Raw genomic sequence first — 22,349 nt, 5'->3', positions numbered from 1 at the left:
ATGAATTCTTTCTCTTTTTGTTATCACCTGTGATCATGTGTCTCATGTTTCTGTCATTCACCAGTTCTTGTATAGTTACGTGTAACTAGACTTCTGTGGGACGTAAATGATTGTTTTGTATGCAGATCTGTACAAAGGATGTAAACACTTGATTACAAAGGAGATCTCAGCTGTGTTGTTGTGGATGGACTTCAACGTATTTGTTAAAAAAGAGAATAAAGCAAAGTGTTTTAGCTGTTTGGGAGTTTTTGTTTGATTCGATTCAGTTTTATTTCTATGGAGTCAAATAATAACAAAGGCTCTAGAACAGCCCTGAGTTTGTCCAGGTGACACTCCTCTGAAGAACAAAGACAAAGAGGAAGAAGGGGATTCGTTTTCAAGTCTTGTTTCTTTCAAAATAAAAGCTGAAATGTTTTGGAAGCATGATAATATTTCAGCCAGGATGCCGTCTCCAAGGAGACCTGCACCTCAGCGCTGAGCTCCACATCATGCCCTGTGAAAGCACAGATATAAATCTGCTGCAGTGAGAAGAACTTTACCCAACACAAGTGTAGAAGTAGACATTTGACTTTACCTACAACCTGTTAACAACAAAGCTTTCATTGCCTCTGCTGTTGATGTCATGTAGGACTAATCATACTTCACATCAGCCATGCACACGTCAGAGGATCTCCAGGCTTTCAGTAATAAAGCCAAGCAGATGATGTGAACATAGCAATAGTAAAACATGCATCATAATCAGCTGTACAGTGGGGCAAAAAAGTATTTAGTCAGCCACCGATTGTGCAAGTTCCCCCACTTAAAATGATGACAGAGGTCAGTAATTTGCACCAGAGGTACACTTCAACTGTGAGAGACAGAATGTGAAAAAAAAATCCATGAATTCACATGGTAGGATTTGGTATGAATTTATTCGTAAATCAGGGTGGAAAATAAGTATTTAAGTTTATTACTCTGTATCACACATGAGTGCCCGAGGGAGGCGGGGCTGACTGGGGAGACACAGGAAACAGAGAGACAGGGCTGACTCGACATGAAACGATGAAACGTGGGACACGGGAACAGAAACTAAACACAGGCTGAAATGAACACTGAGGGAGGGAGAACTAAGATTACTGAGAGCCTGATAAATAAGAAGAACAAAAACCAAGAAAAACAAGAGTCAAAGAAAACCAAAAACACAAAGCATTGGGCCAGGACCCACTGCTGTGACATTTATATGTGATAAAAACATTAAAAACTGCTCAGATGTTGAAATCTTTCTACGTATACTTTAGGTTCAGCTCTCCAGCCTGGCATTTGGTTAAGCATGATTCAAACATTTGATTTTGTTTAACTGGTTTTAATTATAGTTACTTTTTGTGAACATTTGTTGCAGCATTTAAAAATACATCATTTATTTTCAAACTTTTATTTGATTTAGAGCATCATATTTGACCAACGTAAATGTTTTAATTTCATATAAAATAACTGAAACAGTGAACTAAATATCTGAAATCTTTCCTTCCTTAAAAGTTATAATCCTACTTAAGTTATAGTGCAAACGCTTAAGCAACAAATATACTTGATGCTAATTAATTAATATTTCCCTTTGATGTTGCAACTATGCGGTCACTTCTGTCTTTAAACAAAATAATATTTTCCAGTTACAGAAATCATAAAGTCCAAACTAAAGTGCTACTGTTGCTATATGCATTTTATATAAATCATGGATGATGGTCCTGACATGAAGGAAGAGAAAGTTACAGGTTGCATCCTTTGACTTTGTCTCCGTGCCTTTGGGCCATTTTCAGAAGGACAGATGTTTCTGTTCAATTCTTAAATCAATTTTTTCAAACACAAACACTATTTTAAAGCTTCTAGAGAGTAAAATATTCATGATAATTATAATAACAATAATAAAAACAAAAGCTCTCAGATCCATCAAACCAAGCAGCAGAAAGAACAATAACTGAAGAGAAAACTTTAACCTTGTAGACTTCATTATGTTCCAGCTGCTCTACAGACGCTGTGACCTCGAACTTAAGCAGGTCGTAAAGTATGTGCAGCTCAATAACTTCATAATCAGACCCTGTGGTATTTAGGCAGCAGAACAACTAAGAATAACAACTACAAATAATGTTTTTAGGTTTCTGTTGTACTGCAAGGTTCTGTACAGGAGAACCAAACCAAGAGCAAATATTACGTCTCATTTACACCTGAGCACGAAGAGCCATCAACATTTAGCAAATTGAATCATCTTTGTTTAGATGCAAGAAGAATCATATAGAAATGAAAAAGTAGAAATAGAAATCCAGAGCAAAGATATCCTCTAATTCAGCGTAGCACATGTGCAGCTGCTGCGATTCACGTAAGCATTCGGCTCGTCGCTGTTGCAGATTTTTCTCTCGCTGTTCTGGCTCACAGCGCTGCAAACACAAAAATAAATATCCCCAAAGGTGTGAAAGGGAGCTAATTAGTAAGAGTATTGTTACTCTCCGCAGGAGTAGTCCAGCAGTAGAAATCAGTCCAATAACAAGGTGTGTAACATCTAGCAGGGTGACAGAAAAACCCAGGGTAACTTCTAAGGACCTCAACGTCTCTCTCACATTGTGTTTTTTAAACATGCTTCCATTCGTCACTTCAGTCTTTACTCTGAAATACAGGAAGAGAAATCATGGCTGAAACAATTTCTCATGAAACCAGGGGTGTGGTCCAACAGTCAGTTTGGTGAGGAAGGTTCCTAACTGAGAGAAGTGACCCAGAAGTATCTGTGTAGCAGCCACAATGAATCCAGATCATGAGCTTTATTAACTGATCAAAGTCTCTTCTTTCATCTTCTGTATCATTCAGTTTGCATTGGTAATGCCCATTATTGTAATGCTTTTTTAAGACGAGCAAAACTTTATTTCACTTTGGGTTAGCTGGGATAAGTGATGGATGGAGGGAATTTTACTTCAGCCACAGAAATCCTAAACAGGAAGGAGGAGCAGAGTTACAGTGGATCACTATCCAGCAGGGAAACAAGGTTTATTTCAATTTCTTGGCCATGAGTGAGATTTACTGAGTGGGCAAATTAGGGAGACGACACCATCAGATCCCGAGCCCTCCATGTGTTAATCAAGAGACGGCTGCTGTGCTACATCCATAAATAATGAATAAATTAGGAGCTAAAGCTGAAAGGACAGTTTATTTGTACCATCAGTGAAGATATTTTACATTTGAATTTTTTATTTAACATTTGCAAGATTCAATAACATAAAGAACCTGAACAAGAAAACATTTATGTGGATCAAAATACATTAAAACAAAAACTTTATAATAATAAACTTTATAATGTTGAAACTTTTCAACCAACTGATGAAAAGAAAGCTAACCACTTGACATGAACACTACAGTAGGACAGTTTTGAAAGCTTAAAATGGAACTAGGGGAAGAGTTTGATTCACAGCTGCCTCATCAGATTTTTACAGGAGATTCTATCTGAACTCTGTGGAGCCTGATCTCAAGCTTTTTGAGTCTGACACAGAAACCAGAGGATCTTTCTGTGTCTTCAGATTCACTGTGATCCAGTGATGGGAGTGATTTCAGCCCTGAGTGATCGCGCTGATGTTTGCACAGAGCAGACAATGAGGTGAATGTTTGGGCACATTGGTAACAGTGAAACAGTTTATTAGTAACGTGGGATCGTTTGTGTGCAGAGTATGAACTGAGATTCCTGAAGCTCTTGTCACACTGGTCACAGCTGTAGTTTCCTTCCATGTGTGTACGTTCATGAAGGTTACGACTATGTGACTGTGAGAAGCTTCTGTCACAGTGTCTGCACTTGTGTGGTTTCTCTCCTGTGTGGACTCGTTTGTGTGATTTAAGCTTCCATGCAGTGGTGAAGGATGACCCACACTGATCACAGAGGTGCTTTTTAACCCCACTGTGAATCAGTTCATGTCGTTTTAAGTGATGTGATGTGGTGAAGCTTCTCCCACATTCTTTGCAGTATTTCAGTTTGTCTCCAGTGTGTCTACGTTGATGTGTTTTAAGGGCAGCTTGCCGACTGAAAGTTTTTCCACAGAGGTCACAATGAAAGTCTTTCCCACCACCACAGTGATGACAGGGTTGAGAACTGGATCCATCTGTGTCGCTCTGCTTCTAAACAAAGACACAAAGACAGTGTAAGTCAGTCCTTCAACATTTGTATCCTGAACGTCGCCTGAAATAAAGAGCATCTCTGCAGACGTCCAACTACATTTGACTGTTTCAGTTAACACACTCAGTTTACTGGGCTGCAATAACTACAATACTACCACCATAATACTACAGTAATACTAAAATCATAACTGAAAGGAAAATCTGAATAATCACTCAGAGCTGCTTTTCCATGCAGTAGAATTGCTAACATGCTAACACAGTTTAATGAGCAGAGTTGTTCCAAACAGTCAGGCTAAAATGACAAGATAACAATATAAATACATACCTCACAGTAGCTGCACTTGTAGAGTCTCTTTCTGGTGTGGATCTGTTGGTGTCGTCTCAGGTGACGTGGAGATTTAAAAGTCTTCTCACACAGGTCACATTGATAAGGTCTCTCCTCAGTGTGGGTAAACATGTGTCGTTGTAAGTCTGTGTGAGTTATAAACTCTTTGCCACACTGTTCACAGCAGTACACATCATGTCTGTTGTGAATGCGTAGGTGTGTATTTCGGCTCTCTCTCAGGCTGAAAGTTTTTCCACAGATGTCACAGCTGTATGCCTTAATTCCAGAGTGGGTAACTAGATGCCTCTGTAAGTGGCTACTGTGAGTAAAAGCTCTGCCACACTGATCACAGCTGTACGCTTTAACTCCACTGTGGATGAGTTGGTGTGTTTTTAGGTAACCCTTCAAGGAAAAAGACTTTCCACACAAGTCACAGCTGAACGGTCTCTCTCCAGTGTGGATGACCTGATGCTGTTTTAGTTTAGCCCTCACAGTAAAACCCTTCCCACACTCGTCACAGGTGTGTTTTTTCTCTCCCTTTCTTCTGTGAGGTTTGTCGGCCTCCTGAGAGCGCTGACTTCTGGCTCCATGTTGGTCCTGCAGTGACACAGATACAAACAGAGGCAGTGAGTGAAATGCAGTCGTGGAACAAACTCAACCTTCAAACTCCATTAACACTAGTTTTAAACCTGAAGGTGGAGCGTGGCACCAAACACCTTAAAGGTCTCTTATCCCCACCTGCTGGTAGTTCTAACACATTACATCCAACCTGCTGTTAAAGATAATTCATGACTGTTCAAACACTAAAATCATGCACACACACACACACACACACACACACACACACACACACAATTTTATAATTTAGATTATTTTGTTGTTTCCTATTACATATTTCTATAATTTGTATAGATTTATACAGAATTATTCAGTGATAATAAATCCTATGTTTGTTTATTCTAAAGGAACCCCGTTAGCTTCCACAACAGATGTTGCTCGTCTTCCGTCAAATACTCACATAAAATATTACACAATAAAGTGGATTCAAGATATCCACATAATTTCACTCTTACATCCACAGTGAGGTTTCACAATTGTTCAAATATAAGCAATCAATACTAATAATAATAATAATATCAATAACATTGAGGCACATTACACAAATTTCAAAAACAAATCATGTCTTACAATATTTACAACAACTAAAAGCTCTGTAAATCGGCTTTTAAGTGTTCATTGAAGTTTTGAATAATTCTAATTTTTTAAGGCAACTTATTCCACTTAAAAGTTGCTCTAAATGTAACAGTTTTACAAAACGTTACTTTTAACTCGAGCATTTACTAAATTGCAGCTTGTTGAAAACTGTGTAATATGATGATGTATTTCATCTGGATATTGCAGCTGAGCAGAATAAATGTGGTGTGTTTAACAGAATTGCTTTCTTTAGAACTACAAGTAAGCCATAGAATATTTTAGCCTGTACAGGAAGCCAAGAAAGGTTATTATGCATTTTATCAATATTAGTATAGTATGAACATCTTCACACTAATCTGGACGCCTTATTCTGGACTAACTGAAGTCTGTTAAGATCTGTCTTATTAGCTGCTGACCAAATGATTGAACAATACTCCAGATGAGACATTACTAGTGCATTAATGACATCTTTCATAATGAAGAAGTGATACACAAAGAGCATTTCATAGCCATAGCTATGCCTTGTCGGCAGAGTTATGTGACATTAGTGATGTTTGTACTTTCAGCGTTAACTTGGTTTTAAAGCCTTTAAAATATACGCCGTTCAATAGTCGACCTTAATCTGACAGAGAATGTGATGATTTTGTGGATAATTAAAGTCAGTCATATATCCACAAACACAACAAGCTGAAAGTCAGTGATGCTGCTCGGTTTGCAGTCCTGAACATCACGGCACAAGCAGGATTCACTGCACTGTTAATGTTAGCTGTGTTATATTGCTGCCTCTGTTCGGTGGTGTCGAGCCAAACGCACTTTAACGTGTGTTTGAACGAGCTGACGGTTCACTCGTTAAGCTGAAAGAAAGATGCTTTAATCACAGCAGTCACACATGTGTCCACTGCACCATCTGGAACTCTTCTTGTTTACACTCGTAATAACACAAACACTAAATCCTGCTTCTCTGGTGCTGTTGTGTAGCAGTGTGTACACCTGAGACTGTCACCTGTCTGTCTGTCCTGCACTCTCTCTCTGTTTCTTTCTCTCTGATTGTGGAATAAAAGTATGAACATGTGTTTATAAGTTACACTTGTGTTTGAATCCTGCAGCTTATCACACATTTGATTTCCATGTGTGACGACTGCAAGTGTCCAGAGTGAGGACAGACTGAGGGACCCACTGCTGCACATCATCTGTGAGGCTTTGCAGCCCTGATGATCCACCAGGACAAACTCAGCAGTGTGTGAGGAAGAGGAGGAGGAAGAGCCAGCAGCAGCTGACAGATGGAGAGAATAGACAGACTGTTCCCTGTTTGTGAAGGACTGCTAGGAAAGTTTAACATAAATGTCTGTGCTGAATCAGTCTTATTAGGTAATGTTCAAATAATGTGATCATCCCAGTGTTTTCAGTGTGGGAGAAAGTACTCAGGGCCTTCAAGTTACACACTATGAAAGGCAGCAACAAGTTTAATGTTCAGAAACCTAAAGTCTGTATCAGCAGCAAAATGGAGCTAAAAATAAATGTTGGTTTCAGTTCTATGAAGCTTTGAGTATTTTGGATCAGTAGCTGCTGTGTTTGTTGCATCATATTGCTGTAACTGTTTATATGCTTTATATATTCTGAGCTAAGTTGATCTATAGTGTTACATCATATTCTATAAGGATGTTATGTGTTTGTAGACTTTCTGCCCAGTTTGACCCATTTAGCAGAAGTCAGCCTGTTTAAGGCTCTGATATCTATTCTGTGTGACTTACAGCAGTTATGACATGGTCTGATTTTCTCACCCAATAAAGGAATATTTCATATATCAGTCTACTCTTCATTCTATCAGACACAGTTATCACACCACAGTTATCACCCCACTTCCCCTGCCGGTGGCGGACTCCCTCGGGTGTCGGTGCGTTGGTGGTTCTTTGTATCTGGGGGTGGGCGTCCGGGTACACACCGGCTCACTCCTTGGCGGCCGCTTATTGGGGCTCGCTCGGGCCATTTCAGAGGTGGGGTGCCCCCGGCCTCTCGGCCTGGGGCTCAGTCACTCAGGCACAGCTGGCTGCCGGCGGAGCTCACGGGCGCGTCACTGCAACTCCCCCTGGCTTCTGCTCCGCGGCTGCTGAATGAGCCCTCATCTGGGACTCTCCTTAGCTCTTACTGGGACAGTGGCACAGCTTCCCCTCTGTGGGTCTTCCTTGGTCTCTTGTGTTCTGGGGGCCTCTGGATGTCTGGAGTTTTGATCTCCTCCATACCTGCTTGATACCATAAAGGACAGGGCTGTGGCCCCCCCACACTCCCTAGCAGATCATTACATGGAGAAACCTTTGGAATGCAAGCATGCTGATCCACACAGGTATGCACACAGGTGTACACATGGGTATTCACAGACGCGGACTACAGCTTTCTTGGCTGCTGCCTCAAAGCACATTGTGCGCTGTCTATCTTGAGTGTTGCACAATATCGTTTATTATTTAGTAACTATTGATATCTACTGCTAGCTAGTTTATTGTGATGGTGCTTTTTTTTTCTATTATTATGTTGCTCTTTGTTGTTTGCTGTCTCCTCTGTTTTTTTTTTCTCCATACAGGTGACCCAGGAGTTTTTTTTGTTTGTTTTTTGTTTGTTTTTTTTCTCTCTTCCCCCCCTTCTCACCGTCTCTTCTCCCCTTTGGTTTTCTTTCTTTCTCTCCCCCTCTTTCTTTCATTCTTTCCCCCTGTCCTATCCCACAGTTATGTCTGTCCCGTTTGCAACTGAAAATAAAATAAATTCATAATTATAATAAAGGTCAATCAAATGGACCAATATGGCAAGGCCATGAAATTCAAATTCAAATTTTATTTGTCACGTACACAGTCATATACAGTACGATATGTAGTGAAATGCTTGGACAACTGCTCGTGACCTAAAGAAAACAAAAAAAGGAAAAGGCTATGAATAAGATAGGAAATAAATATGAAAAATTAAAAAGTGTAAATTTAACTAGGAAGGAATAAAATATAAATTAAGGTTAAAAATGAAATAACTGTACAACACAAATTAGAATGAAGGGTAAATTTAACTGGGAAGAATAAGATAAAATATATAAATTAAAGTTGAAAATAAAATAACTGTACAACAAAATACACAATACACAATATAGAACTGTATAAGAATGTATGAAGAAATATAAATAAATATATACACAATAACAGCAGCTGTACAAGTATTAACTGGAAATGAAGAATATAGTGACCAGTGTTGTGCAAAACCAAAGTCCAGAAAGTCCAGTGTGTGTGTAAGAACCATATGTGTGGGTCAGTACTGTGTGGTGGTGTGATTGAGAGACCGTATCCCCTGCGGGAAGAAGCTCCTTCTCAGTCTCTCTGTGTTGGTCTTCAGGGAGCGGAATCGCTTTCCTGACCTCAACAGAGAGAACAGTCTGTTGTTGGGATGGCTGAGGTCCTTCACCATCTTCCTGGCCTTGGTCCGGCACCGCCTGCTGTAGATTGAGTGCAGGTCAGGGAGCTCGGAGCGGATGGTGCGCTCAGCTGACCGCACAACCCTCTGTAGAGCTCGTCTGTCCTGCATGGTGCTGTTCCCGAACCAGGTTAAGATGTTTCCCGCCAGGATGCTCTCTATGGTGCACGAGTAAAAGTTCCTGAGCACCTTGGAGGGCAGTTGGAAGTCTCTCAAGCGTCTGAGGTGGTAGAGACGCTGTCGGGCCTTTTTCACCACGGTGTTGATGTGACAGGACCATGACAGGTCCTGCGTGATGTGAACTCCGAGGTATTTGAAGCTGTCCACTCTCTCCACTGGGCACTCGTTGATGACGGGGGTCTGGTAGTTCCTCTCCTGCTTAGTGCTGAAGTCCACTATCAGCTCCTTTGTCTTACTGACGTTTAGAAGGAGGTTGTTCCTCTGGCACCAGTTCTCCAGATTCCTAATCTCCTCCAGGTAGGCCGTCTCGTTGTTATCAGAGATCAGGCCCACCACGACGGTGTCGTCAGCAAACTTGATGATGGTGGTGGAGCTGGTAGTGGCCACACAGTCATATGTGTACAAAGAGTACAGCAGGGGGCTCAGAACACACCCCTGGGGGGCTCCAGTGCTGAGAGTGGTGGAGGCTGAGACATGTCCGCCCATCCTTACTGCCTGTGGTCTGCCAGTTAGGAAGTTGGAGATCCACTGACACATAGATGAGCTGAGTCCCAGATGCTCCAGCTTGGTGGTGAGTGTGGAGGGAATTATGGTGTTAAATGCAGAGCTGTAGTCTATGAAGAGCATTTTAACATAATTCCCCCTTCTAGTGTCCAAGTGAGTGAGTGATGTGTGGAGGAGATGAGAGATGGCATCGTCTGTGGAACGATTTGGACGGTAAGCGAACTGTAGTGGGTCCAGTGTGTCTGGTAGTGAAGAAATGATGAAGTCTCTGACCAGGCGTTCAAAGCACTTCATCACTACTGAGGTGAGGGCTACAGGGCGATAGTCATTGAGAGAAGCAGGGTGGGGTTTCTTCGGGACAGGAACAATGATGGACTCTTTGAAGCATGTGGGGATCACCGACTGAGATAAAGAGATGTTGAATATCTCAGTGAACACAGGAGCTAGCTGGTATGCGCAGTCTCTGAGGATACGACCTGGGATGCCGTCTGGTCCTGCTGCTTTCCTGGTGTTCACTCTCTTGAAGGCTCTCCTTACTTCATGCTCGGAGATGACGAGCACGTTTCCGGTGCTGGCAGTATCTTCCTGTCTGCAGCCGTTAGCGCCGCTAACACAAGCATTGTTGGAGACCTTAGCTGCAGCCTCGAAGCGAGCATAGAAAGTGTTCAGCTCGTCTGCCAGAGTCACGGCCGCGTTCGTCATACCGGTTGTTGGTGCTTTATAGTCCGTTATTGTCCTTAGTCCCCGCCACAGGCTCCTAGAGTCACTCTGTTGGAGTTGTGACTCTAGTTTCCTCCCATAGCGCTGCTTCGCCTCTTTCACCGCCCTCCGCACGTTATATGACACGGCTTTGTACGGGTCCATGTCCCCCGTCATGAGTCCCGTGTTGTAGGCAGCGGTGCGGGATCTCAGAGCGTCGCGGATGGTTTTATCCACCCACGGCTTCTGGTTGGGAAACGTTGTGATAGTCTTTGTCTCCACGGTATCATCCGCTAGTTTCCCGATGAATCCCACAACCGCTTCCGTAAACACGTTGACGTCATCGTCGGAGCTGTTTCTGAACATGCCCCAGTCTGCGTCATCGAGTGCGTCCTGTAACGCGGCCACCGATTGATCCGTCCAGCGCGCGACCTTCCTCTGAACCGGAACTTCCTGTTTCAGCCTTTGTTTGTATTTTGGCATGAGGAAGATGGCGGCGTGATCAGATTTGCCAAACGGGGGGCGGGATTGTGCCTTGTAGCCGTCCTTGACCGTAGTGTAGCAGTGGTCCAGTGTCCTTTCACCCCTGGTGGGGCAGGTGATGTGTTGATAAATGTTCGGCGCTGCGCGTTTGAGGTTGGCGCTATTAAAGTCCCCCGTCACAATAAGCGCAGCGTCCCGGTGTTGTGTCTGGTGCTGTGTGAGTGCCTCATGCAGCTCGCATAAGGCGGTGACCGTGTCCGCTTGTGGTGGAATATAAACGGCACTTACAATGACCGATGTAAATTCCCGAGGTAGATAAAAAGGACGACACATGATGGACAGTAGTTCCAGATTTGGTGTGCAGGAGCGTGTGAGAGGAACAACGTTCGCACTGTTGCACCAGTTGTTGTTCACCATTAAAACACACGCCGCCTCCCCTTGACTTCCCCGAGTCCCGTGTCCTGTCCATGCGGTGAACCGAGAAGAACTCGGCCGGCTGGATGGCGTGGTCCGGCACCTCTGGGTTCAGCCATGTCTTGGTGAAGCAGAGGAGATTGCAGTCCCGAATGTCTCTCTGGAACTTTATCCTGGCCCTGAGGTCGTCAAGCTTGTTCTCCAGTGACTGGACGTTGGCGAGCAGGATGCTAGGCAGAGGTGTGCGGTGTGCACGAGCTCTCAGCCTGTTCCTGACGCCGGCTCGCTTCCCTCTAGGCCGCCGCCGCTTCCCTTTGTTCTCCCTCGAGATCTCACTCGGCCAGCTCGGATCCGGAGTTAAAAACTTCGAATTGTGAGTACATTGTAAACCAATAGAAACAAGAGTGTCACTGTCATACCTAATGTACCCAATGGTGATGATTTTGCCGATTTAGAAACACTGAAAACTAACTTAAAAAAACAAAGACAAAGAAAAAGTGGTCGGAGCAGTCGTGACGGCAGCCGACCTCACCGGCGCCATCTTAATTCAATGATGATCCACTTGGTAAAATAAATCCGCTTGGCATCTTTCTTGGCCTCAAGACAACAATTCTGATGGCTATAGATCCAAACGGGACAAAAAAAAAAAAAAAAAAAAGAAGACAGTTATCACAGCTCCTACGTTTGCTTTTTACACATACCGTATTTTCACGACCATAAGGCGCACTTAAAAGTCTTAGATTTTCTTCAAAAAGTACGGCGCGCCCTATAGCGCAGTGCGCCCTACTATAGCGCAGTGCGCCCTACTATAGCGCAGTGCGCCCTACTATAGCGCAGTGCGCCCTATACCTGTTCTTTTATACCTGTATAAAAGAACAGGTATGTGCATTATGCAGAACATCGTTGTTTTAACAACCCTGAAAATGGCAAAGAGACACACTTGCGAAGCACAGTTTAAACTGAAGGCCATCAGCTACGCGGAGGAACATGGAAATCGAGCAGCAGCGAGAGAATTTAAGATTAACAAATCGATGGTTTGCAAATGGAGGAAGCTGGAAAACAAGCTCCGGCAGGTCAAGAAAACGCAGCTGAGTTTCCGCGGACATAAGGCGAGGTGGCCCGAGTTGGAGGAAAGACTCGAGCGGTGGATCATCGAGCAAAGAACGAGCGGGAGAAGCGTTTCGACGGTCACCATTCGGCTAAAAGCAGTTTCACTAGCTGAAGAGATGAACATTGAACATTTCCAAGGAGGCCCGTCTTGGTGCTTTCGTTTGATGAAACGGTGCCATTTTTCCCTCCGGACCAGGACTACGGTAGCGCAGCAACTTCCAGCGGATTATAAGGAAAAGCTGGCCATCTTCTGCTCCTACTGCAGCAAACACATCGGCGACAAACACATCCAGCCCAGCCACATCACAAACATGGACGAGGTGCCGCTCACTTTTGACATCCCGGTGAGTCACACTGTGGAGAAGAAGGGGACCAGCACGGTAGCGATACGCACAACGGGGTATGAAAAGTCTTCTTTTACTGTTGTGCTAATGGACAGAAACTGCCGCCTATGGTGATTTTTAAGCGAAAGACTTTGCCTAAAGAGAAGTTTCCAGCAGGAATCATCATTAAGGCAAACGAAAAGGGCTGGATGGATGAAGAAATGATGAAAGACTGGCTGAGGGAGGTGTATGTAAGGAGACCAGGTGGTTTTTTTCCACGCATCACCATCGCTGTTGATCTGTGACTCTATGCGTGCCCATCTCACAGCCGATGTGAAAAAACTAGTGAAACAAATGAACTGTGAGCTTGCTGTCATTCCGGGAGGCCTGACAAAGGAACTCCAACCGCTGGACATCGGTGTGAACCGCCCGTTCAAAGTAAGGCTGCGAGCGGCCTGGGAGCGATGGATGACCGATGGAGACCACAGTTTCACCAAGAGTGGAAGGCAGCGCCGGGCGAGTTACGCCACAATTTGCCAATGGATTGTAGATGCTTGGGCTAACATGTCTGCTGGCACTGTTGTTCGAGCTTTCGCAAAAGCCGGCATCGTTTCCGAGGAGCCGCACGGCACGGAAAGTGACTCTGACAGTGAAGAAAGTGAACCTGGCATGTTTGATGGAGATTTAGCGCAGCTGTTCAATTCAGACACAGAGGATGAGGACTTCGATGGGTTTGATTGATGATAAAAATGTGAGTACCAAACTTTGTTTTGCTCCTGCTTTATTTTTAAATACGCACACTTGTATGCTTGTGTGTTGTTGATGATGACGATTACTGGTAATAAAAATGTGAGTACCGAACTCAGGTTTGCTCCCGCTTTATTTTTAAATACGCATACGGTACTTGTATGCGCCCTATGATCCAGTGCGCCTTATGTGTGTGTTAAATACAGTAAAGGCACACATAACTGAGACATGATACATAGATATGATACATCTGTATACACACTGTCACAGATACTTGTCTGTGAGTGAAGTGATTAATATGATAACTATAATATTGGCCATATTATATTTACACTGACTTTAGTCTCATGAACAACATCAGCTAATTGTTATTTACAGCTAATCTTAAACGACTGTTCAGCACAGAAATGAAGCCCAACAATCATGTTTCACAGTCCTGTGGTCTCAGCCTCAGATACTCATCAAATCACACAGAGCTCATGTAGAAACAAATGAACTAAATATGTTCTCCTTCATTTCTGTCAAACAAAGCTGTATGAAACGTTTCCAGCTGTTAGTATCATGGTTGCTAGGCAACCTGGGCAGCGCGACGGAGGCTAGACGTCCCATTTCACGAGCCTACGAGCCTCGCACTTCGGCCTTAGCGGTCTTTGAGTACGCGGCCCTTGAGGACTTTAAAGCTGCAGAACCTGAATCGGGATACAGCCATGATGATCTCCAGCCTCGTGCTCGCCAACATTCTCACCTGAGTTAAGAAGACGATCACTGAAATGGTCTCAGCAGGTCCTTTGATGACAGCAATGAAATGCAGTGGTAAGGCTTTTTGGGGATTAAGTTCGTTTTCATGGCAAAGAAGGACGATGCAGTTCATCTGATCACTCCTCATAACATTCTGGAGTGCAGGCAAAATGCTATTATAAAAACTTAAGCAGCAACTTCTCCAGGTTCCAATATTTATGCAATTCTCAAACCTTTTGGCCACGACTGTATAACCTCTTCTGAAGTTTAGTGGATATTATACATGGTTATGCTCAGGATGTGTCGGCCAGTTTCCACTGGAAACGCCTTTTGGTTAAACTGTCAGCGAGGAATTTGCATTTGCACTGTTACATTTTTATATAACTTTAATGCACATAAACAACAGCTGCTTGTTTCAGTGAAAATACATTGATGGGTTTTTAATAAAGTTGTGCAGCTGTAAAGTATTTTGTCTGGTGTCAATTCTATCGTCAGCTACATTGTTATGGCAAATGTTCAAATGTATATGGTGATAAATATCTTTGGTCATATGGTCCTGCTCTGTCTGTCACCTTCTGTGTTGAGCTCATTGTTTCCTCTGTAGTGGCTGAGCTGAGTCCAAGTAGCTGAAAATGTTCCTCTGCTGCTCCGTCAGACTCTCCTCCTCCTGCTGATCAGCTGGGACACAAAACAGATCTTTGTTAGGCTCCACACTGCACTGAAGAGTCAAAGTGTCTCATATGTTCATCTGACAAGTAAAAGAACACATTTTTGTTTCCCGAGGTGGGCAACTTGTTGGAAACAAACACAAAAGCTTTGAGCACTGATACCTGCCATTGCTGGCATTGAAAGATGCAACGCCAGCAATGTGGATTGGTTTGAGTCTTGACAATCCACATTGCTGCCATCTTTCAATATGTTTGAATGCACCAGTGTAAGTGCAGCCACTCAGACTCAATGTGTTCATAGAAACAGGTGCAGATGTGTCACGAGTTCATCCAGCAGTAGCTATGGCACTTGGCCACAGGGGGCAGCAGTGGACTGACCTGCATTTGAGACTGCTCCAGCTGCTCTGTGACAGTTAGTAGATCTGCTACAAATTGCAGATCATATGCAAGTTTTGGAAATGACATTATAAATATTCCTAACTTAGCCACGGCAGCCATGTTGATGTATTACCTATATTGGCTGAAAATGTTCATTTGCAGAGAAAAGACTGAATAACAGGAGTGGTGATTCCTGTAACTTTGTGTATATAATTTGGCATTTCTTACTGATGTAGGCCAAAAATAAATACATAACCTGAGCACCTGATGGCTTTGAACTTTTGTTGTCCATCTTCCATTGGTTTGAATTTTGCGCTCCAGTACAAACACAAATCCCCCAACCCGAGGATCAGCACAATTAACCTAACAGACCTACACCTTAGTTCACAGATTCACTTTGTCTAAGGTTGATTTCTGGGATTTCACACAACCCAGGATTCAGATCGTGAATCCATGATGGGCTTGGATTTACATCATTATAAATGAAATGTGCTCTACTTGGAAGCAGCCGGCCCCGCCCCTTTTGACGGGTTGTGTGAGACTTTAAATCATCAAACTGTAAATTATAAATTTAAATTGTTATTGATCCTTTACCCCGAGTCCTAAAGTGTAGATTTATTTTCTTACTCTTCTTATATTTATTGTTTGTTTACTTGCACCGCTGTAACTGCAGCCTCGTCGTCTCGTCTCTCTATCCGGTTGTTCAGTGATGACAAGACGAATCCTACTTCCGGGCGTTTAATATAGCTTTGTGTTGTTAACATGTTTAATGTTATGTATTTTCTTCTATTTGATCTCAAAAAGCTCCTAAAACAGTCAGTGATCACTGTTGACCTCCCTCGGCTTTTATTACCGCTAATCATTTATTTAAGCTCAGTTTTTAAAACCTTAGGATGTAACTACAGCCCAGCCCATGCAGCAGTATATGAATGACTAACCTCGTATTGTGGATGGATTATCTCAGTTGTTCTCCTGGCTGAAGTTTGGTCCTTTTACAGCATCCTGCCATGCGATTACATTTGTTCCTGACCACCGAGAACACTCACGTTAACTTTTATCGAGTGGAAAAAAAAGTTATCTTGTTTATATTATGCTAACATAGCAGTGTCGCTAGCGGTCACGTAGCACATCATTATATACCAGCTAGCCCAACTTCAGTAACCCTACAAACGTCACTGCTGTTTAGTTTTCTGTCTTCATTTATGCTGGAAGTGATAGCAGAGCTGTACGTTTTAATTTGTTTCCAAAACCCCGCAGTCAGGACATGCTATATTGTATTTAGATAGAAGCTAGCGAGCTAACTCCCTGCTAACTTCTAACTCCGTTAAATGTCATAAATTCCGTTTTCATGGATGCCTGGAATGTTAAACTCAATTGTTACACCTGGTAGAGCAGAACGCTGATCATTTTATTAAAGATGAAAGACTTTAGACAGTTTTTCAACTCTCAGTAATGCCATAGTGATCGTTTGATATATGGACCTGCAGCGGAGTTTAGGCCCAGACACGGCTAGTGACGTCAGACTGAACAACCGGATATGCTGGACTGTCTGTAGCGGAGATGACAATAAAGTTTATGTCTGTGAAGGTTCACAGTCATCCAGGTCATCGTAGTCAAAGGAGCTTTTATAGAAAAGCGTCTGGACTTCTTTAAGTTACTTGAAGACGTTTCACCTCTCATCCGAGAAGCTTCTTCAGTTCTAAGGTCAAATGGTGGAGAGTCCCAGATATAAACCTAGTGGGAGTGACCCCCCACAGAGGGACAAAAGAAGAAGCTTCTCGGATGAGAGGTGAAACGTCTTCAAGTAACTTAAAGAAGACCAGACGCTTTTCTATGCAAGCTCCTTTGACAATAAAGTTTACTTTGACTTCAGCAGCGCGCAGGCGCACCGAGGGCTCTCGCGCTCACTTTATATAATTTAGAAAAAACATCGGTGCAGATTATAAGTCTGTATCATAATATCTGTTTGTTGTGTTGTTTTTATTTTGTTTTGCGAGTTGGTTATTAGATACCGCTGCAGCCAGCCAGAGACTCCCCGCCGTAATAAACTACGTATTCTCTTATTGCTGTTACCAAGTTCCTGTGAAAAGCAGATTTTTCCCACTGCTGACTCAGCTGGATCAGGGAGAGTGACTGAGGCAGATATTGAGCTGTCAGTGTTTTTATATAACATTAAAGTCCCTGAGGGTATGGCACCAAGCACCATTGAGAATTCCCCAACACTGTTTGACAAGTTTGACGAGCATCTTGACTTTTGGTCTTTGGATATTAACAGTCCTGGATATGTGACTTCTTGTTTAACAGAAATGTTACAGAGAGCATTTGCAGTGCAGCCTTTAATTGCTAGTAATTCACATTTTTTTAGATTTCGACATAAAGCAGATGCCTCAGAGAAATCACTAATAACACTAAGGGCTGGACGGATTTGATTTGCATTCTTCAAGAAGAGTGTGGTGTCATCAGCTAGCTGGCTGATGATGAGCTCCTTATCAGCTGTGCTGATTCCTTGTATAACAGGTCAAATCTCGGGGTGGAGTCTTAATCATTTTAATTGAGCTATTGCCATTCGTGTACAAGGTTTTGATAGCTTTACAGAAAAATGCCAAATTTTTCCAAAGAGTGGAAAATAAATTGATGTTCAATTGTATCAAAAGCCTTTTAAAAATCCAGGAAGAGAATGAAGCTATAGTCAGATACCAAATCAGAGTAATCAAGTAGATCTAAAACCAGTCTCATGTTCTTAGAAAGGTGTCTGTTTCTCATAAAGCCTGATTGTGTCTCATCGATAATTGTGTCCAAGAACTCTTTCATTCTGTTAGCAAGTACTAAAGCCATAATCTCATAGTCATCATTGAGCAGACAGATGGGTCTCCAATTATCAATAAGAAGTAAGTCTTTGTTTGGCTTTGGAATAAGTGTTATGAGACCCTGAGCAAGAGTAGGAGGGAGGATGTTATTCTCTACACTTCCTATGAAAAGCTGCAGTAAGAACGGAGCCAGGAGATTAGAAAATGATTCATAAAACTCTGCAGTTAAACCATCTGTGCCGGGAGATTTGTTGGCCTTAAGTGCAGAAATAGGATTACAAACGTCCTCCACAGTCAGAGGGCTGTCACAGTGACTTCTATCTTCCACAACAATAGTTTTTAGGTTTTTAATATTATTGAGAAACAGCGTTGAGACATATATATATATATATATATATTCTACTTTTCTAAATGATTGACTATTTCAATGGAGAACCTAAATGACACGGACCCGTGTTTGTTATTACATATCTCTATTTTGAATGTGACAAGTCTATCATTCCCTGTTATTCATAGGTATTAACATAGTTTTTGGCCTTTTTTCCTCTATAACAGTTAATTGACTCTTTACAGTGGCCTGCTATGGTTAATAATAACATGTTCAGTCATGAGTGAAATCAAAGCTTTTCTTCACTTTAGCATTTAACATTCCCAACAATATAATGTGATACCTTAATTAAAACACAGCTAATAAAACACAATTTTCTTAATGCAAACATCAGTGACTCAACATTAGCAACCAAAGGGTTCAGTCTGCAGCTCACACTCATGTGAAGCTACAGCCTCCCCCTTTAGTCTCTGTCATCCTTCTGCTCCTGCACAAACAAAGCAAGACAAAACCTCCACCCTTCTTCTACAGGCTGGGTGAATTGTTGTGGACATTCACTAATCCTAAAGTCGGCACCGTTTTTGTCTCAGTGTCAAGTCAGTTAAATTTTTAGTCGTCAGTCCGTCACAGTCCAGTCACGTGCATACATCCACACACATTCATACCAGATATTGCTGATAATGGAGTCTCACGCGCAGCCTATTCGAGCCTCCATCACCAGCAAGATGACGTCATCATTTTAAAGGAAAACAGCTCCTTGTTTTTGGACTGGATTGACTCGCTGCAATCCTTTTAGGCTCAGGACTTCTCATGTGATCAATGTCACATATAAGTGAATTTCTCCCAAGCCCATTATAATCATGGAGAAAAACACTTTGCCACTGTTTCCAGTAAGAATATTTTATAGCGCTTTAAAGTTCAACCTCTCAGGTCTGGATTAAAGAGCTGATTTGTTAAATCGGGAACTCACAAAATACCAAAATATCACCACCGGTGGATCACACCTCTCAGATGTTCTTATCTCAGTGCACTGTAACAAAAGCACAAACAAACGCAACCAATAAAATACTAATAAAGTAACAAATACTGGGGCCCATTGCAAACATGTCCAAGCATAAAACCATCTTTCTCTCTCTTAGAGAAAGAAAACAATCCAAACCTCACTGATAAAATCAACCTAGTGTCAAGCAAAACCCAAAAATCAACCAAAACTTCACCAGAAAGTTTTCCTCCCTCCCGGGACAATATTGTGCAGGAATACAGGCACCGTAACTCCTTTTGCACTGACAAAAACATGTTGGATTGACTTGATTCAATAGTGGACACTGGTTGCACACAAAGGTTTTGCTTTGGCAGAAACTTAAACAACTGAGTTAAATCAACACAACCTTTTCATTTTCAGTAAAGCTGCATGTTGTGTTCATAAAACACGATTGAAACATGTTCAGATGGAGTAAGTTGAGCTCCTGGAACATTTTAATCCTTCAATTGAAATTGAATGGGTCTACAACAACTACCATCCTCCTATCTCTATCCTGGTTGCAGCAGGGCTGGGAAATAACCCTGAAGTGATAGGTTACCAGGCAGGGTACACCCTGGACAGCTCACCAGTCTATCAGATAGAAACACACAGCCGTTTACATTCATGGATAATTTAGCCCAGGACCTTCTTACTGTGGAGCAACAGCACTAACCAGCATGCCAACAATGGAGGAAATACAGGAAAGCTATGATTTCCTGTATTTGAGGCAGAATTATTTTGTTCTTGCCCTTGACAGGTTAATCCACAATAAATAGCAACAGCATGCATGTGGTGTGTGTGTCGTTGTCTGCCTCTTATAACTCCAGTGATTTTCCTGTAGTTTGAAATCTTATGCGGTGTTGACACAATAATTTGTTGTAAACCAGGAAATTCCCAACTGTGGTAGAAAGCACAGCTTAGCCTTAGCAAATGTTCAAAGAAAAGTCGTCACTTCCTGATTTCTGCTTCACTGATAAATATTGTCACACTGGGGTTTTTGCAAATGATATCAGTGAGCACTGTGTGGCAGCTGGAGTCAGACAACTGAAGCTCCCACAATCAAGACCACAAACAGCTTTCAAAGGAGATTTGAAGCTTTTCTGGCAGCAAGCTTCATGATTTATGGGACTGGAACTGGAACAGAAACTACCTGATCACCAATGGTGAGCTGGCATGGAATTATTTTTATGACATTTTATCAAAGTTATAAATAAGCATGCCCATTAACACATAGTGAGTGAGCATGTTGTCTTCCCACGCAGTGAACAGCGGATGCTAATGTTTTTGTCACTTTTTACAGAGTCAAACTCAAAGTAAGGTCAGTGCTTCCACGCTTTAAACGCTGCACGCTCACACTCTCTCCACACTCGATAGATTATCCATTGTTCATCTGCACACAGCTGCGGTTTTAGTAACGCAGTAACGCAGCGTGCTTACGGGAAAGTAACAGTAATCTAATTACCTTTTTTGCAATAGTAATCCCTCACTTTACTCGTTTCTTGAAAAAAGTAATCGGATTACTGCCCATCTCTGGTTGGAGCTGTGCACTTGTGGGTTCAACCTTGTGTACACGTTTATCTTTGCTGTGTGTACTTGTACCTCTGAGTGGAAGCTGAACTCTTGAGTTCGAGTATCGAAGCATCAGCTGTGACGTTAAAGTCCAAACAGCTCGTTCATTTGACGTGCAAATGAACGAAGGTAACGCCGTTTTCATGTGGATGTGTCACTGAGACACTTTCCACATCCACAGCTCACAAAATGGGAAAACTATAGAAGTATAACAATGAAGAAGTTACTATGTTACGGGTCCCAAGGATGAAGACCTCGATGACAAATATGTTACCTGTAAAAGCAGGTGAAGAGCAGAGTAAGGAAGACACGATGCGTCTCTGCTTTCCTCCAGAACGTGTCTGAGTCTGATTTATTTCACACAAATAAATGCTATAAAACACTAAACATGAGCTTTCAATATACTGTTCAGCTGGTTCCTCATTCACATCAATGACATTTACTTATTTCACAACATCAGTGAAATATACTCTTTTTAACTGGTTCAGTTTCTCAAGTTCACACTTCTTTCCATAACAGCTACATCCTTTTATCATATCAATAAACACATCACATTGTCTTCTGCAGTGTCTTACTGGCTAAACAGTTCTATTCAATAACAGCATTGGTAAATACATTACATTTGTTCCCTCCAGTAATTTACTGGCAAAATCACTATTTAGTGCATCATGAAACACAGCTTGTTGAATCAACCCATGAATGCCTCTGTTAGCTACACAGAGTTGCTCAGAGTGCTTGTGTTACACTAGCTAATCTACTCAGTCACTTTAACAGAACTATTAACATTCACATCTCACAGAACTGATTTGATTGGAGCATTACAACACGTTTGCACAGAGCATAGGAGCGCACTGACTCTGCTTCACGAGCGCTCCACCTAACGAGCGGGCTCGCGGTGCGGTCGCGCGGGACACTCCTCTGGTTTTCTCCCGTGTTTACATATAAATAACTTTGGCGGACCGCCTTAACTCTCCCATTCACATTAACGTGGGTAACCATGGTGACAATAAACAACATTTTCGGTGCGAGCACCGTGTACCGACCTGTAAAAGCAGGTGAAGAGCAGAGTAAGGAAGACACGATGCGTCTCTGCTTTCCTCCAGAACGTGTCTGAGGAAGCAGCGGAAGGTGGGCTCCACTTACTGCTCCCCGAAACCCCGGAGCAAGCACCAAAGTTCCGCCCTCACTGCTTTCTAACATAAAATGAATCCCTGTTACATGGATTTTCTATCCTCTTAAAGAAACTGAAAATAAATACATATAGCAATGAAAAATGTCCCGTTACATGAGTG

The 22,349-nt window shown here is 42.4% G+C and overlaps 1 protein-coding gene across 3 annotated transcripts; it reads right to left on the bottom strand.

Annotated features, from left to right (window-relative positions):
• Positions 1-3,150: 3,150 nt before the first annotated feature.
• On the bottom strand, positions 3,151-21,937 carry LOC143415885 (uncharacterized). 3 transcript variants are annotated; one of them, XM_076881300.1, is made up of 5 exons: positions 21,332-21,937; positions 14,859-14,964; positions 7,500-7,884; positions 4,451-5,047; positions 3,151-4,125 (listed from the first exon to the last, which is right to left on the bottom strand). In XM_076881300.1, the coding sequence occupies exons 3-5, from the start codon at positions 7,629-7,631 to the stop codon at positions 3,439-3,441; spliced, it is 1,416 nt and encodes a 471-aa protein (XP_076737415.1). In that variant the 5' UTR covers positions 7,632-7,884; positions 14,859-14,964; positions 21,332-21,937; the 3' UTR covers positions 3,151-3,438. The 3 variants fall into 3 exon arrangements, with proteins under 3 accessions (XP_076737415.1, XP_076737417.1, XP_076737416.1); XM_076881302.1 differs by lacking the exon at positions 7,500-7,884 and having other exon boundaries at positions 21,332-21,935; XM_076881301.1 differs by lacking the exons at positions 14,859-14,964; positions 21,332-21,937 and having other exon boundaries at positions 7,587-8,714.
• Between the last annotated feature and the right edge of the window lie 412 nt (positions 21,938-22,349).

This window comes from Maylandia zebra, unplaced genomic scaffold, assembly GCF_041146795.1.
Source record: "Maylandia zebra isolate NMK-2024a unplaced genomic scaffold, Mzebra_GT3a scaffold11, whole genome shotgun sequence".
In the NCBI taxonomy this organism is placed as follows: Eukaryota; Metazoa; Chordata; class Actinopteri; order Cichliformes; family Cichlidae; genus Maylandia; species Maylandia zebra.
The sequence above is the reverse complement of the archived record's forward strand: the minus strand, read 5'-3'. Positions and strand labels throughout refer to the sequence as shown.